Source organism: Pristis pectinata, chromosome 18 (genome assembly GCF_009764475.1).
Source record: "Pristis pectinata isolate sPriPec2 chromosome 18, sPriPec2.1.pri, whole genome shotgun sequence".
Lineage (NCBI taxonomy): Eukaryota > Metazoa > Chordata > Chondrichthyes > Rhinopristiformes > Pristidae > Pristis > Pristis pectinata.
Window position 1 is genome coordinate 15,549,829 of NC_067422.1, and position 14,405 is coordinate 15,564,233.

Genomic DNA, 14,405 nt, shown 5'->3' on the forward strand with positions numbered 1-14,405 from the left:
TCTTAAATATGGGTTTAAAAACTTGTACCTGTGTTTATTCTGAAGGAATTCCCTGATATTTATACTTTGCAAGGCAGTCATCCTATCGAGAAACTTCCCTTCACTAATGTCCACATCCCCAAACTTTGCATATTCTGTATAGAATATTGAATGGCATATTGCTCATAGCCGTCATTGCAAAAAAATTCCAACTAGTAGTTGCTTAACATCTTAAGTATTTTCTATTTATTCTTGTTTACTTCATACAAGTCTCTTAAACTTTTAACTTTTCTCTGTCAACCAATTGGAAAAATGTATGAACTGATACTTTGTAATGTGTGGGACTTGTATAATTTTGTCTCCTAGTTGTAAGCTTTAATTTTTTTTTCTGGATCTTGTTTGCCTTTCCTGCTGACCATTGTGATATTTTCAGATTGCCTTTCCTGCACTTCAATTTTGTACCTTTTCTTCAGGATCTACTCTTTTCGGTGTGTCCACATATCCATTACAATTTACTGAGTTGTGCTACTCCAGTCTGCTGAATGGTACATCCTAAGACTTGGTTACATGCAATGTACTTGGATGTCATCTCTTAGAATATTCATTCCACTGTCTAAGTCCGTTGATCACTGTGTCTTAATCAGCTGATTTTCGTAGAACCTTTTGAGACTAAGATGAAAGGAACACACACTTGTATGTTAGCTTTCATGATCCCTGACATCCTGAAGTGCTTAATAATCAATTAATTATTTTTGTTAGTGTTATTGCTGTTATACAGGCCAAAGGAATAGCCCAGAATGCAGCAAAATCCTGAAATTTGGTTTGGTGATCATAGCTGATGTGAAAATGTTGTCCAAAACATTAAGAGATGTTTCCTGCACTTTGAGAAGTTTAATGGTATCATTTGAAATTATCTGAAAAAAAAAATCATGGGCTTCTGTGTATCACCTCAGCTGAAAGCACCTTGAAAATGTTAAATTGGACAATATGCTCAAACCTCTCCAATCAATCCCATTGTCATCTGATTTCGATGAGAATGTCACCATTGAGGCAACAATGACCAGCTGCTGGTCCCCTGGTTTGTCAATGTATTTTAAATATTTCAAGTGCTGATAGTTAAAATTGCATCTACTAATATAGCAACTTGAGCATTTACCGTTGTCTTTGTTGCCTTGTCTGTTTAATATGCCATATTATTGAGCATTAGCTAATGTTAGCTAATTGCTGTAACTGTTAGCAAGAAGATTTGGTTCATTTCACTTTAAACATGATGGGAATACAATGCAGTCATCTTAAACTGCAACTTGAAATGGAAAATTTTGATATGTGTTACACTGTTAGACTTTGCCATGTTTTAAGTTGAGGCTCTTAAAACAATATGATCATCCATTTCACAAATTACTGCTTAAATGCCTCACTACTTTCAATTCAAGGTGCTTGATTTGTTCCTCTAAACAAATGGCACCGTTTTATATGTTTTAAGAATTAAGTATTCATAATTGAGTGTAAGCAGTCTAGTCATGTAATCTATATTCTCCTGCCACAGTAGATGATTGTTCCTGTAGGGCTCCAGAAGTTCTGGGCACCTTGGTACTGGTGCAAGCCCAAAGTTTAACATCAACAAATGTGAGGAAATTTTCATTGGTGCACGATATTTTACAGAGGAGTTTTATTCTGTTTTTGGTTTCGAGTTCCAGAAGGACAAATGCAGCATCTTAATGTATATTTTAAAATTTAATCCTTGAAATTTCATTTTTTTTTGTACAAAGTAATTTTTGCTCTCAAAATGGATTCTAATCTGAAGATTAGATTCCCAAGGTCCTCCAACTGGCTATATTTAGTATTTATCTGGTGTCTTTAACCTCTCAACCTTCTCGTCTCTTAGAACAACTCCAGTTTCTCTGTGCTATCCACATAATTAAGATCTCTCATGGAAAAAAAACTGCAGACGCTGGAAATCTCAAACAGAAAAAGAAAGCGGTCAAAGCATTCAGCACATCAAACAGTATTTGTGGATAGAGAAACAGTTAACATTTCAGGTGGAAGACCCTTCATCAGAACTGGGAAAGAGAGAAAACAAGTTTGGTTTTAAATTGCAGAGGGCATGGGGGACAAAGGGAGTATCCTTGTTAGGTTCTAGCCAAAGTTGTCTAGGAGATAAGATGTTGTTGAATTTATCAGCCTGATAAATTCAACAAAGGAGAGAGAGAGGGAGGATGCTGACCTGAAGGAAAGCTAGTGGAGAGAGAAAAACTCAACCACACGATCATACTTCTAAATCTTCCCTGCACTCTCCATGCCTTCATATTCTTTCCAAAATTCGTTGCTGAGAAACATAATCCTGTTACATGCTTATTCCCTGAGCCGTGTGCAAATTGATGTAGAGTAAATAACATGAGTGGATTGAATAGTTGCTCAAAGATTAGTGTGGGAGAAATGAGTTTTAGTTTATGTGGCACTGGCACCAGCACTGGAGAAAGAGGTAACTATTCCACTAAGACAGGCAGATCACACTGGGTCTAGTGTCCCAGCAAATCAGATAACTTTGGCTATAAATAACACTTTCAACAAAGTAGATTTCTAAATTTAGAAAGTTGAAAAGAAGGGACAAAGCAATATTGCAGGTAGTTACCTGGGTCATGATGTCCAGAATCTGTTGGGAAGGAAACAGGACATAGAAATGTAAACCTGGAGTTAGATTCAGGGTAGGGAAAATAATACAAAGGCACAATTTGAAGACTCTTTATGTGAATGCATATGGAATTAGTTAACAAGGTTAGAGAATTAATGGCACATATAAATGGGTATGATCTCGTAGTCATTACAAAGTTATCTTTTGCAAATATTTCAGGATTTTTTTTTAGAAGAGTTAGGCAAAATAGAAGATGGAGTAGCTCTGATTTCAAAAAAAACCGGCAGTAAAGATCTTAGCTCAGAAAATCAAGAAGAAGGATCAATTTGGCTGGTGCTTAGAAACAACAGGGGGCAGAAAATGATGGTGGGGGTTTTAATGGGGTCTTCTCGGTTTAGCAGGCTGTGACTAGTGTGAAGACCTGTGGGGACTGATGATTGGGCCCCAGTTACTTATAATCCAGAGCCACAATTTTGGCCAGGGAACTAAATATATTTCTAAGTTTGTTGATGATATTGAACAGCGAAGAATATGAAGAGACTTTAAGGGGATATGGTCATTCTGGGTGATTGGGGAGAACCTGGCATGTAGAATATAATGTGGATAAATGTGAGGTCGTCCACTTTTGTGCACAAAATAGAAAAGCAGAATGTTCATTAAATGGTGAGAAATTGGGTAGTGCTGGTGGTCATAGGAACCCAGGCATACATGTACGTATGTTGCTGTAAGTCAGCATGCAGGTGTAGAAGGCAAATGACTGGTTAGCCTTTATGAGAGGATTTGTATACAGGTGTAAGGAAGACATTTGCATTTATGTTGGGCCTTGATAAGACCACAGCTGGAGTATTGAATACAGTTTTAGTCTCCATGGCGAAGAAAAGATGTACTTGCCATAGAGGGAGTATAGCAAAGATTCACTGGGCAGGTTCCAGGAGTGATCCATTTGCCCTGTGAAGAGAGATTGAGTAGACTAGGCTGGTGTTCATTTGAGTTCAGAAGAACAAGAGATTTCATTGAAACTTAATTCTTGCGGGGTTTGACAGGTTAGATCCAGGGAGGAGCCTAGAATAGTCCTAGAATAAGGGGTTAGGATATTGAGGACTGAGGTGAGAAATTTCTTCAAGCAGAAGGAGGTGAATCTTGGGAATTCCTCTTCCCAGGTGGATTGTGGAAGCTCAGTCCTTGAGTTCATTCGAAACAACAGAAATTGATAGATTTCTGAACATTAAGGGAATGAAAAGATATAGGCATAGTGCAGAAAAATTGCATTGGTGTAAAAGATCTGAGCAGCTCAAAGGGTTGGATAGCAGATTCCCTTTTTATTATGTTCTTGTACTGGAGGACCACATGTCTAGAGTAAATGAGGAACCCAAAAAAAGATTAAAAGACAACAACAGATTAGAAAGTAGCAAATATAACCCCTGTATTTGAGAAGAGGGAGAAAGAGGAAATGCGGGACAATGGACCAGTAAGCATGTCGTCAGTTTTAGGAAGATGCTGTGGTCTATTATTAAGGAAGTGATAACAGGTCAATTAGAAAGTAATAATAGGATTGGACAGGGTTAATATGAATTTCTAGAAAGGAAATGATGTTTGACAAATACTTTGGAATTTTTTAGATTGTACTTAGCAGAATGGATAAGGGTGAACTGGTTGATGTGATGTATTTGGATTTTCTGAAGGCCTTTGATAAGATGCCACGTGAGATTACTAAACAGAATTAGATCACGTACTATCAGGGGTAAAACAATGGTATCGATTGAAGATTGGTTAACAACCAGCAAACAGTGTAGAAATAATTGATCGTTTTCAGGTTGGAATGTTGTGACCAGCGGTGTGGCGCATGGATCTATGGAGGGGCCAGAGCTGTTTTTGGTGATGGGAGTAACTGCGATATATTTAAGTTCACTGAAGAGAAGTACACCAGGTAGCAGTGTGGGCTGTGAGGACAAGCATTGACGCTTCATTGGGGTATAGACAGACTAGATGAATGGGAAAAGACCTGCTAGATGGAATATCATGTGGAAATATGTTTTTAAGTAAATGTTGACGGACTGAAGAGTGTTGGTGTTCAAAGGGACCTGGATGTCCTGTAGATGCCTCACTGAAAATTAACACACAGTTTCAGCAAGCAGTTAGGAAGGGAAATTGTATGCTTGCCTTGACAGTAAGAGGATTTGAGTCCAAGAGTAGAGATGTCTTGCTCCAATTATATGTGGCACTGGTTAGAACACATCTGGAAGATTGTGTATAGGTCTTATCTCCCTACCAGCAATAGAGGCTGTGTGGTGAAGGTCCACCAGATCGAATCTTGGGATGGCAGGTTAACTGACTCTTAAGATTAGAAGGAGGGGTAATTTCACTAAAATGTACATAATTCTTTAGTGGCTGGACAGGATGGCTGAGGAATTGATGTTGTCCCTGGCTGAAGTGTGTAGAATTAGAGGTCATAGTCTCAAAATAAGGAGCCAGCCCTTCAGGACACAGATGAGTAGAAATTTCTTCTTCCAGGGGTAGAGAATCTCTGGGTGAAATGGGATTAGTGCAAGAAAGTGATGCTGAGGTAAAAGATCAGCCACAATTTTATTAAATTCCAAAGCAAGTATGTGTCCAAATAATGACCACCTGTTGTTTCCAAAGCTCATATGTTCTTAGTCACAGCAGATCCATTGTTCTTAGTGGCTCGATATAACTTCTGTATCCCTTTATAAAACACAGGAGGCTATTTACCTTTTTAACTGCTTTTTCAACCTCTCCTATCACCTTCAAAAGCTCCTTCAGAGAAAGATTCCTATAGTGGCTTTTAAAATTTTGCCCAGCACAACCAAGTCAATATGTATATGAAAGCAGTGGTTCTAGCCCTGGGGAACAGTACTGTATGCCTTCCACCAGCCTGAAAAAACCTTTTTGCATCATTTATGTCTTATGTCTCAAGACGTAATTCCATTTCCATGTTGCTACTGCAATATAGACTTCAGTTTTGCTTATGCCTTTATGTAACATTGTTTCCATAATCAGCCATGTTATCTCATCACAAAAATGACAATTATGTAAGTTAAGCATGATTCACTATTAACAAATCTTTGTTGACTTTCCTTTGCTGTTTCACATTGGTTAAAGAGATATTTAATCTTGCATTCTTTTTAACAGCCTCCTCACTACCGAGGTTAAACTGTGTGGTGGGTTTATCCTTAATAATTTCATTTTGTAAACAAGAACGTAACATTGCAATTCTCTAGGGTTACATCACCAACACCTGTCCCCTAACAAGAAGGTTATGGCCAGTGTCTCTGTTTTTACAGTGGCATGCAAAAGCTTGGGCACCCCTGGTCAAAATTTCTGTTACTGTGAATAGCTAAGCAAGTAAAAGATGACCTGATTTCCAAAAGGCATAAAGTTAAAGATGCACATTTATTCAATATTTTAAGCAAGATTACTTTTTTATTTCCATCTTTTACAGTTTCAAGATAATAAAAAAGGAAAAAGGCCCAAAGCAAAAGTTTGGGCACCCTGCATGGTCAGTACCCTTTGGAAGTATCACAGCTTGTAAACTCTTTCTGCAGCCAGCTAAGAGTCTTTCATTCTTGTTTGGGGATTTTTGCCCATTCTTCCTTGCAAAAGACTTCCTAGTTCTGTGAGATTCTTGTGCCGTCTTGCATGCACTGCTCTTTTGAAGTCTGTCCACAGATTTTTGATGATGTTTAGATCGGGGGACTGTGAGGGCCATGGCAAAACCTTCAGCTTGTGCCTCTTGAGGTAGTCCATTGTGGATTTTGAGGTGTGTTTAGGATCATTATCCTGTTGTAGAAGCCATCCTCTTTTCATCTTCAGCTTTTTTACAGACGGTGTGATGCTTGCTTCCAGAATTTGCTGGTATTTAATTGAATTTATTCTTCCCTCTACCAGTGAAATGTTCCCCACGCCACTGGTTGCAACACAAGCCCAAAGCATGATCGATCCACCCCCGTGCTTAACAGTTGGAGAAGTGTTCTTTTCATGAAATTCTGCACCCATTTTTTCTCCAAAATTTCCTGCATCCTCACCACAAAATTCAGTGTCAGAAGTTTGCAAAGGAACATCTAAACAAGCCTGATGTATTTTGGAAACAAGTCCTGTGGACTGATGAAGTTAAAATAGAACTTTTTGGCCGCAATGAGCAAAGGTATGTTTGGAGAAAAAAGGGTGCAGAATTTCATGAAAAGAACACCTCTCCAACTGTTAAGCACGGGGGTGGATCGATCATGCTTTGGACTTGTGTTGCAGCCAGTGGCGTGGGGAACATTTCACTCGTAGAGGGAAGAATGAATTCAATTAAATACCAGCAAATTCTGGAAGCAAACGTCACACCGTCTGTTTAAAAAAAAAAGCTGAAGATGAAAAGAGGATAGCTTCTACAACAGGATAACGATCCTAAACACACCTCAAAATCCACAATGGACTACCTCAAGAGGCACAAGCTGAAGGTCTTGCCATGGCCCTCACGGTGCCCCAACCTAAGCATCATCGAAAATCTGTGGATAGACCTCAAAAGAGCAGTGCATGCAAGATGGCCCAAGGATCTCACAGAACTAGAAGCCTTTTGCAAGGAAGAATGGGCAAAAAATCCCCCAAACAAGAATTGAAAGACTCTTAGCTGGCTACAGAAGGCGTTTACAAGCTGTGATACTTGCCAAAGATGGTGTTACTAAGTACTGACCATGCAGGGTGCCCAAACTTTTGCTTTGGGCCCTTTTCCTTTTTTTGTTATTTTGAAACTGTAAAAGATGGAAATATTAAAAAAAAAGTAATCTTGCTTAAAATATTAAAGAAATGTGTCATCTTTAACTTTATGCCTTTTGGAAATCAGGTCATCTTTTACTCGCTTAGCTATTCACGGTAACAGAAATTTTGACCAGGAGTGTCCAAACTTTTGCATGCCACTGTATATGGCCTTACCTTAGCAATCCAGCTGGGGTGCATTTCATCTGAACCTGAAGACATACCCACTTGCAATTAGTCTTTCTGGTATTTCCCCTTAATCAAGTTTTAGCCAGTCAAGTATCTCAACTGCTTTCTCTTTTCTCTGACTTTAGTAACATCTTCTTCCTTGGTAAACTGTAGTTCAAAGTATTCATTTGGAATGTCTTGCTCTGAACACACATCTTTTTGGTCACAATCAGGCACTCTCTTAATACCCCATTTGCTTTACATATGCATGTGCAAGTCCTTTGGATTCCTTTAATGTAAGATCTTGTATTCTTTCAGCATATTTCCTTTTTCAATTCTTCTCTGTTCTCTCTGCTCAGCATGATTCTAACTTTATTATCAATCTGACAAAGATATTATTCCTGCTTCTCTTGTTGTTTCTTGTCCAGGGAACTCTGGCTTTGGCTGACCTAACTTTCTCCCTCTTGGGAATGCACTTGTGCTGTACCTGAGCCATTTCCTCTTTCTATCACTTTGATGAGAGGCAAGAGGGAGGAGAAGACACCAGAGAAGTAGAAGGATAAAGTGTGGTTTGATTGCAAGGGCGATGCAGCTACTGCAGCTATTTATACAGTACAAAAGGTGGAAGGATAGACAGTTGAGCATATTCATTAGGTGACTAGTTTGCATCAAGTAGTTTTATTTTAAACGAAATTGGATTTGTTTCATTCTAGAGTGAAGAAATCAGATGATGGAAAGATATTCCTGGAGATGTCTCTGGGTCAGCTCCTGCGACGGGCATCCTCCAAAGCCTCTGATCTCCTGACCTTTAATCAATCAAGTGGATCTTCCAGAATTCTAGATGGCGAAATTATTTACTCCAAGAACAATGTCTGTGTCCATCCTTCAGATGTGCTGCGAGTTCTTGGAGAACATCACCCAGGTATATATAGGCAACTGGACCTTTTGTGCTTCTGTGTCGAGATGTCTTCGCTGCTTCTAACTAGCAATCAAATTGCAACATTAAGTTATGAATGGTAAAATTAGCAATAAATCCAATCTACATTTGAGTTAGATGGTACAGTTTCTTTTTGTTTGGCTTTGGAGCCTAGTTGGCAACCACACCTTCAAAATTTGGATAAACACAGGGGAGATGTAGCAAGATTATATGATTGAGACACAAGAAGTTCTGCAGATGCTGGAATCGGAAGCAATAACACAGAAAGTGCTGGAGGAATTCAGCAGGTCAGGCAGCATCTATGGAGGGAAATAAACAGTTGACGTTTTAGGCCGAGACCCTTCATCAAGGCTGGAAAGGAAGAGGGCAGAAGCCAGAATAAGAAAGTAGGGGGAGGAGTACACGCAGGCAGGGGATAGGCGAGTCCAGGTGAGGGGGTAAGGTAGTAGCTGGGGGAGGGGGAGAAGATGTAATAAGCTGAGAGGTGATAGGTAGAAGAGCCCGAGGGCTGAAGGAAGAGGAATCCGGTAGGAGAGGGCAGTGGACCATGGAATAAGAATGGGGGAGGGGATCTTGTCTCCTCCCCTCCCCCATTCTTACACACTTACTACCTTCCCCCCTCACCTGGACTTGCCTGTCCCCTGCCTGCATGTACTCCTCCCACTCCCCCCACCTTCTTATTCTGGCTTCTGCCCTCTTCCTTTCCAGTCCTGATGAAGGGTCTGGGCCCAACATATTGACTGTTTCTTTCCCTCCATAGATGTTGCCTGACCTGCTGAGTTCCTCCAGCACTTTTTGAAGATTGCATGATTATCCATTTTAAAAACCAGAAGCTATCATTATGCTCCCCTTATGTACCTTTGCAGAAGTCATCTCAAAAACTGCACTGATCGAGCATTCTACTCTTTAATTCTATCTCATAGCCTTGTGGTGGTCCATGATCCTGACCTAGAGGGGGATTCAAAGAAGAACAGATAGTTTTGGATATCTTTTTAAAAGAAAATTGCTTAAATCAAATTTAATTTTAATTTAAAATTTTGTTTAATATTGCTGTTTGAGCAAAACTTTCATGTTAACGTGTGTGCATTTTTGCAAATAACACCATTAATAGCCATTAATCTCACTTCCCAGTCACTGGTTTGCAAAAGGAGTGTAGATTTTTTGTTCTCATCAGCTAAGAGCAAGAAGAATTCCAGTTTAATTCAAGCGTAATAAAATATAGATTTTCTGTTTCCATTATTTTCAACTGAATTATACTTTTAGATTTTTTTGCCAGCTTACCTCGCTAACTTGAACCAATTAAACCAAGTTCAAATGGTGACACGGGACTGTAGATGCTGGAATCTGGAGCAAAAGCAAACTGTTGGAAGAACTTAGTAGGTCAAGCAGCATCTGTGGAGGCAAAGGGATGGTTGACAATTTGTGCCGAGATCCTGCATCAGGACTGAGAGTGTAGCGGGAGGATGAACAGTATATAGAAATGAGAGGGAGGGGCGAGGCAGAGGCTGGATGGTGATAGGTGGAACCAGATGAGGGGGAGATAGATGAGTAGATGGAGCCAAGTGGGGGAGAGGGGAGTGTTGAGACAGGGTGATAGGTGATAGGTGGGACCAGATAAGGGGGGGATGATGGGCAGGTGGGAGAGGGGATAGGAAAGGTTAACCAAGGGAGAAGAAAGAAGAAAACCAGATGGATAGGTATATGGGCAGATGGAACCAGGTGGGGGAGAGTGAAGAATCTTGGTAACAAGGTGGGGGGAGGGGGGGGGATAGAAAAGGTGAACAGTGGGAGAGAGAACCTGGGTGGATAGGTGGGAGTGGGAAAAGAACATGGGGAGGAGGGTATGTGTTACCCAAAATTAGAAAATGTCATACCTTTGGGTTGTAGGCTACCCATGCGGAGTATGAGGTGTTGTTCTAGTTTGCCTTTGGTCTCTCCATGGCAGCTCATCACCTCATATTCCTTGTAGGTAGTCTAACTGCTCTGTCCGCATTGACCAGCTTGAGCTTCTGGTTGCACGTCACTTGAACTCCCATTCCTCTTCCCACAGTGACCTGTCTATCCTTTGCCTTCTCCACTGCCATGGTGGGGCCAAATGCAAACTAGAAAAACAGCACGACATGTTATTTTCCCTGTCTATTTCCATCTATCACCTTAAAGCCTGAACAATCCCTCTCTCCCTCCCGATTCCATCTACCCCTCAGTCCCCCCCACCTCTTCCTTTTTCTGGTTCCACCTATCACCCTCCAGCCTGTGTCTCCTGTCTCCCTCTCACTTCTATATACTGGCTACCTTTCCTTTGCACTCTCAGTCCTGATGCAGGGTCTTGACCCGAAACCTCGACTATCCCTTTGCCTCCACAAGTGCTGAGTTCTCTCAGAATTTTTTTTTGTTTTAAACCACACCAAAAGATTGTCCAATGGAAGATGTTTCTCTTTATACTACAATGAATTTTAGTTGTGTTGCTGAGATCTTATTGCAGGCCTAGTGTATTTACAATCATTCTATGCATTAAATCTTCATTCTTTTTTTAATAATGGATACTTCCAGACCACTTTTAATTTTTACATTCTCTTGCTTCAGCTGTTAAATCTCAGATGAGCTGTTTAATAAAACTGCATGTAATGTAATTTAATATTTTGCATCATTGTGTTGGACTCCTTTAAAACAGCAGGCTTTCTAGGCCAATTCTTTACAAGCAGGCTGTTGCATGGTTATAAGGGAGGTGATTATTAGGGAATAAAACTAATTTCATAATTCCTGAAAATCCTGCAGATGTGTTAATTTAATGGATTTTGAATTAGCTCTATAACAACATCTGTTTAAAATACATCGCTTTCACTCCTTTCTGTTAATTAATGTGCCACTTTTTTCAGAAAACTGCATAATGGCTTATGTGTGTTTGCAGCTTTTTAATTTTGGAAAGAGAAAATTTAAGAAAATCACGGAAGGGTTTGGAGTGACCATTAGAATCTCTTGTATATTTGAGTTACACCAGTAATTCATTGATAGACTTCTATTTAATTTGAGCGTATGTCCTTTAAAGTTTAATTATACTGTTGAAAATGCCATTTGTGTATTGATGACATCCCTTTGCTTCTGAACTTGTACTTAGTTTACTCTTGATTTAATGGAAATTGCAGTGCCCTCTAGTGTTAGAGCCACTGAACGTGGCTTGCCGACATAAGAGGTGAGCAAAGAGAATGAGTTAAAGCCGCAACATCACAAATATCCTTCAACACTAAGAAAATGGACAAATAAGTTGATTGATAACTGGAGTAAAAATATTTTATAAATATCCTTTATTGCTTTTTGCAAATAATTTTGAAGATGATGTTGGAATTGCTTTTGATTCAATTTTTTTTTTGTTTTTTGGTGTCCCCTAACAATTATTTTAGCATCAATCACACTTGTACAGACTTTTGTTGAAATGTTAAGTAACCAACTGCTGCAACTGTGTGTTTTATAAGTTTGCAGATTCCTCAAAGAGATATAAGCAAAGTAAGTTCCACAATGGGCAGCAGTAAATCCCTTTTCTAGTTCTAACGAAGAGTCTTTGACTGAAATGTTAAATCTATCTCTCTTTCCACAGATTCTGGCTGACCTGATGAGTGTTTCCAGCAATTTCTGTTTTTATTTCAGATGTTCAGCATCTGCATTGGGTTGTGCATAGTGAATGGTATAAGGAAGTGATTGGAAATGTACCTGACAGTGATCAGTAGATAGATTGCATGACCTGGAAAAGCTGAAGGGTGACATGAATGTAAATGAGGATTTATATGAATAATTTTATACATAAAGGGTGAATATGCTACAGAATTTAGGATATGTTCTGTGATTTGCGTGTCAAAAGAAGTGTTTCTGATGATGAAGTTTCAATCATTTAAAATTTTGCTTGTGTGTATTATGTGCATCAGTAGTATAAATTCATTAAACTTCTCATCACATTAGGAAGCAAAGATTTTGACTGGACTCCTATTCCATTGGATAAAACCCTGGTTGTCCCTATCAATCAAGGAAATATTATACAGGAGAGCTTTAAGTACTAAGACCATGGACTGAAACAAAGCAGTTTCATAGATGAATTGAAGAATTCCCATTTTGAAGAAGCCTATCTGACAAATAAAGCTAATGACAATTAGTTTGTTTATTATTGAATATAACAGTCTCCCACAGGATCCCCAGAGATGAACTTGGCCTTTGTAACCTCAAGGCTCCCATTGAACTTGGAGCTTTGCTGCCAAGGCCATTTCATGAAGTAGAGCAGTCTGCGAATCATGACTGGGCCTCGGGCAACACAAAGTGAGACCCAGCTGCTCTAGCTGTCACAAAGACATTTAGAAACAGTTGAAATCCCCCCAAAAATATAGTCAATAATACACTGACACAAGAGACTGCAGGTGCTGGAATACGGAGTAACAAACAATCTGCTGGAGGAGCTCAGCAGGTCGAACAGCATCTGGGGTGGGGGGGTGGAGAGTTGGTGCCAATGCCGAGTTTTGACCCAAAACAGCGACAATTCCTTTCCCTTCACAGATGCTGCTTGACCTACTGAGGTCCTCCAGCAGATTGTTTGTGTTCAATAATATGGCTAGTGTAAAGCCAAGGGACCTGATTTTAAGTGTATTTAGGGCCTAAATTCAGTATCTTAAAGAACTCTACTAAGTCAAGACACAGCACAAAACCAGAGATGGAAATAAGAATTGTACTGATCTGTAGCTGAACCTTGAGCTAATCATCAGTGAAATTCATCCCATTTTTATAAACAGACTTTGGCATATTCTCTGAGATCCTGTTATGCATTGGCCTTGAAATTTTGTTTGTTGGTCTTGTATGAAATTCCTTTATTTTTCCAATAGAGCATTCATTTATTTCAACAGTTTGATGCCTTTTTTAAAAAATAGCAGATAAAGTTGAAATGTGAAATATTCAGGTTGTATAATTTTAGGATTTTTTTTGTAACAGCATATTTCTTCTAAATTGCATGGTGAATTATGCAAATTTATTGGAATATCTCCCTTTATAGTGTATATTCAAAATGTTTTAAATTTATTAACTAAAATAGGCTGCATGTGTTGGAAAATTTCTGTGAAATACACACAAATCAATAACCATTGCAGTTGACCAGAGGTGTTTCTGTTGGCTGGTTACAAAGAAAAAAACATTTTTCATATTTCTGTCCCTATTCAAGCAGTCACTTGGGACATAACGACTTTATTTTAGAATGGGTTATATTTATGGGTTATTGGAAATTCAAAGGTAGCTGGCGGGCAAGAACCAACAAACTGAACAGTGGAAATTTGAATATGTCAAACAGTTTAGCATTGAAACAACATTGAACATTTAATGTCTGTGGTTGGAATAGTCACATTGAGGGTGATGCATTTGAATTCACTTCTGTTCCATGATTATCTGGATTTAGCTATTATTTTAAATTTCACAATGTACTTTATTCATTAAAAATAATCAATGCATTAAAAAATTGAAAGCAGTACTTTCATAGGTCATGTTATTCCTTACAGTTGCACATCATCAGTTATCATTTATTGTGAATAGTTCATGCAGTTTTAACACAGATTTCAATTAAATTGTGTACAATAGCAGGCAGGCCCTCAGCTGTGAGTCTTCCCCATAGAGCCCTTACAATATCTCTAGAACATCCCAATAATCTTTGATAGGAGGTGGAGCTAAGGGTGGAATTTCATCTGTCAAAGCTGGGAAGCTTTTTATAAACAGTTTTTAAATATTTCTGATACTTAGAAACATTTTCAAACTATCTTAGTTTTTTGAATACAAATTCTAAAAATAAAACCTAATTAACTTTTCACATCTGACCTTTTGAGGCCAGTAATTCCTGTTCAAAGGAATGGGATTACTGTTTCCATGCCAGGTCTGGTTGGCATGTGATCGGAGAAGCAGATTTCCCAGTAT

At 39.0% G+C, this 14,405-nt stretch overlaps 1 protein-coding gene across 7 annotated transcripts in view; it reads left to right on the top strand.

The window, feature by feature from the left end:
- The window catches only part of tbc1d16 (TBC1 domain family, member 16), a 98,162-nt gene that overhangs the window by 19,994 nt on the left and 63,763 nt on the right, over window positions 1–14,405 (top strand). For all 7 annotated transcript variants that reach the window (XM_052032925.1, XM_052032927.1, XM_052032924.1 and 4 more), the window contains one exon: window positions 8,251–8,459. In XM_052032925.1, the coding sequence (XP_051888885.1) occupies window positions 8,288–8,459 (172 nt within the window). In that variant the 5' untranslated portion in view covers window positions 8,251–8,287. The remainder of the gene's footprint in view (window positions 1–8,250; window positions 8,460–14,405) is intronic.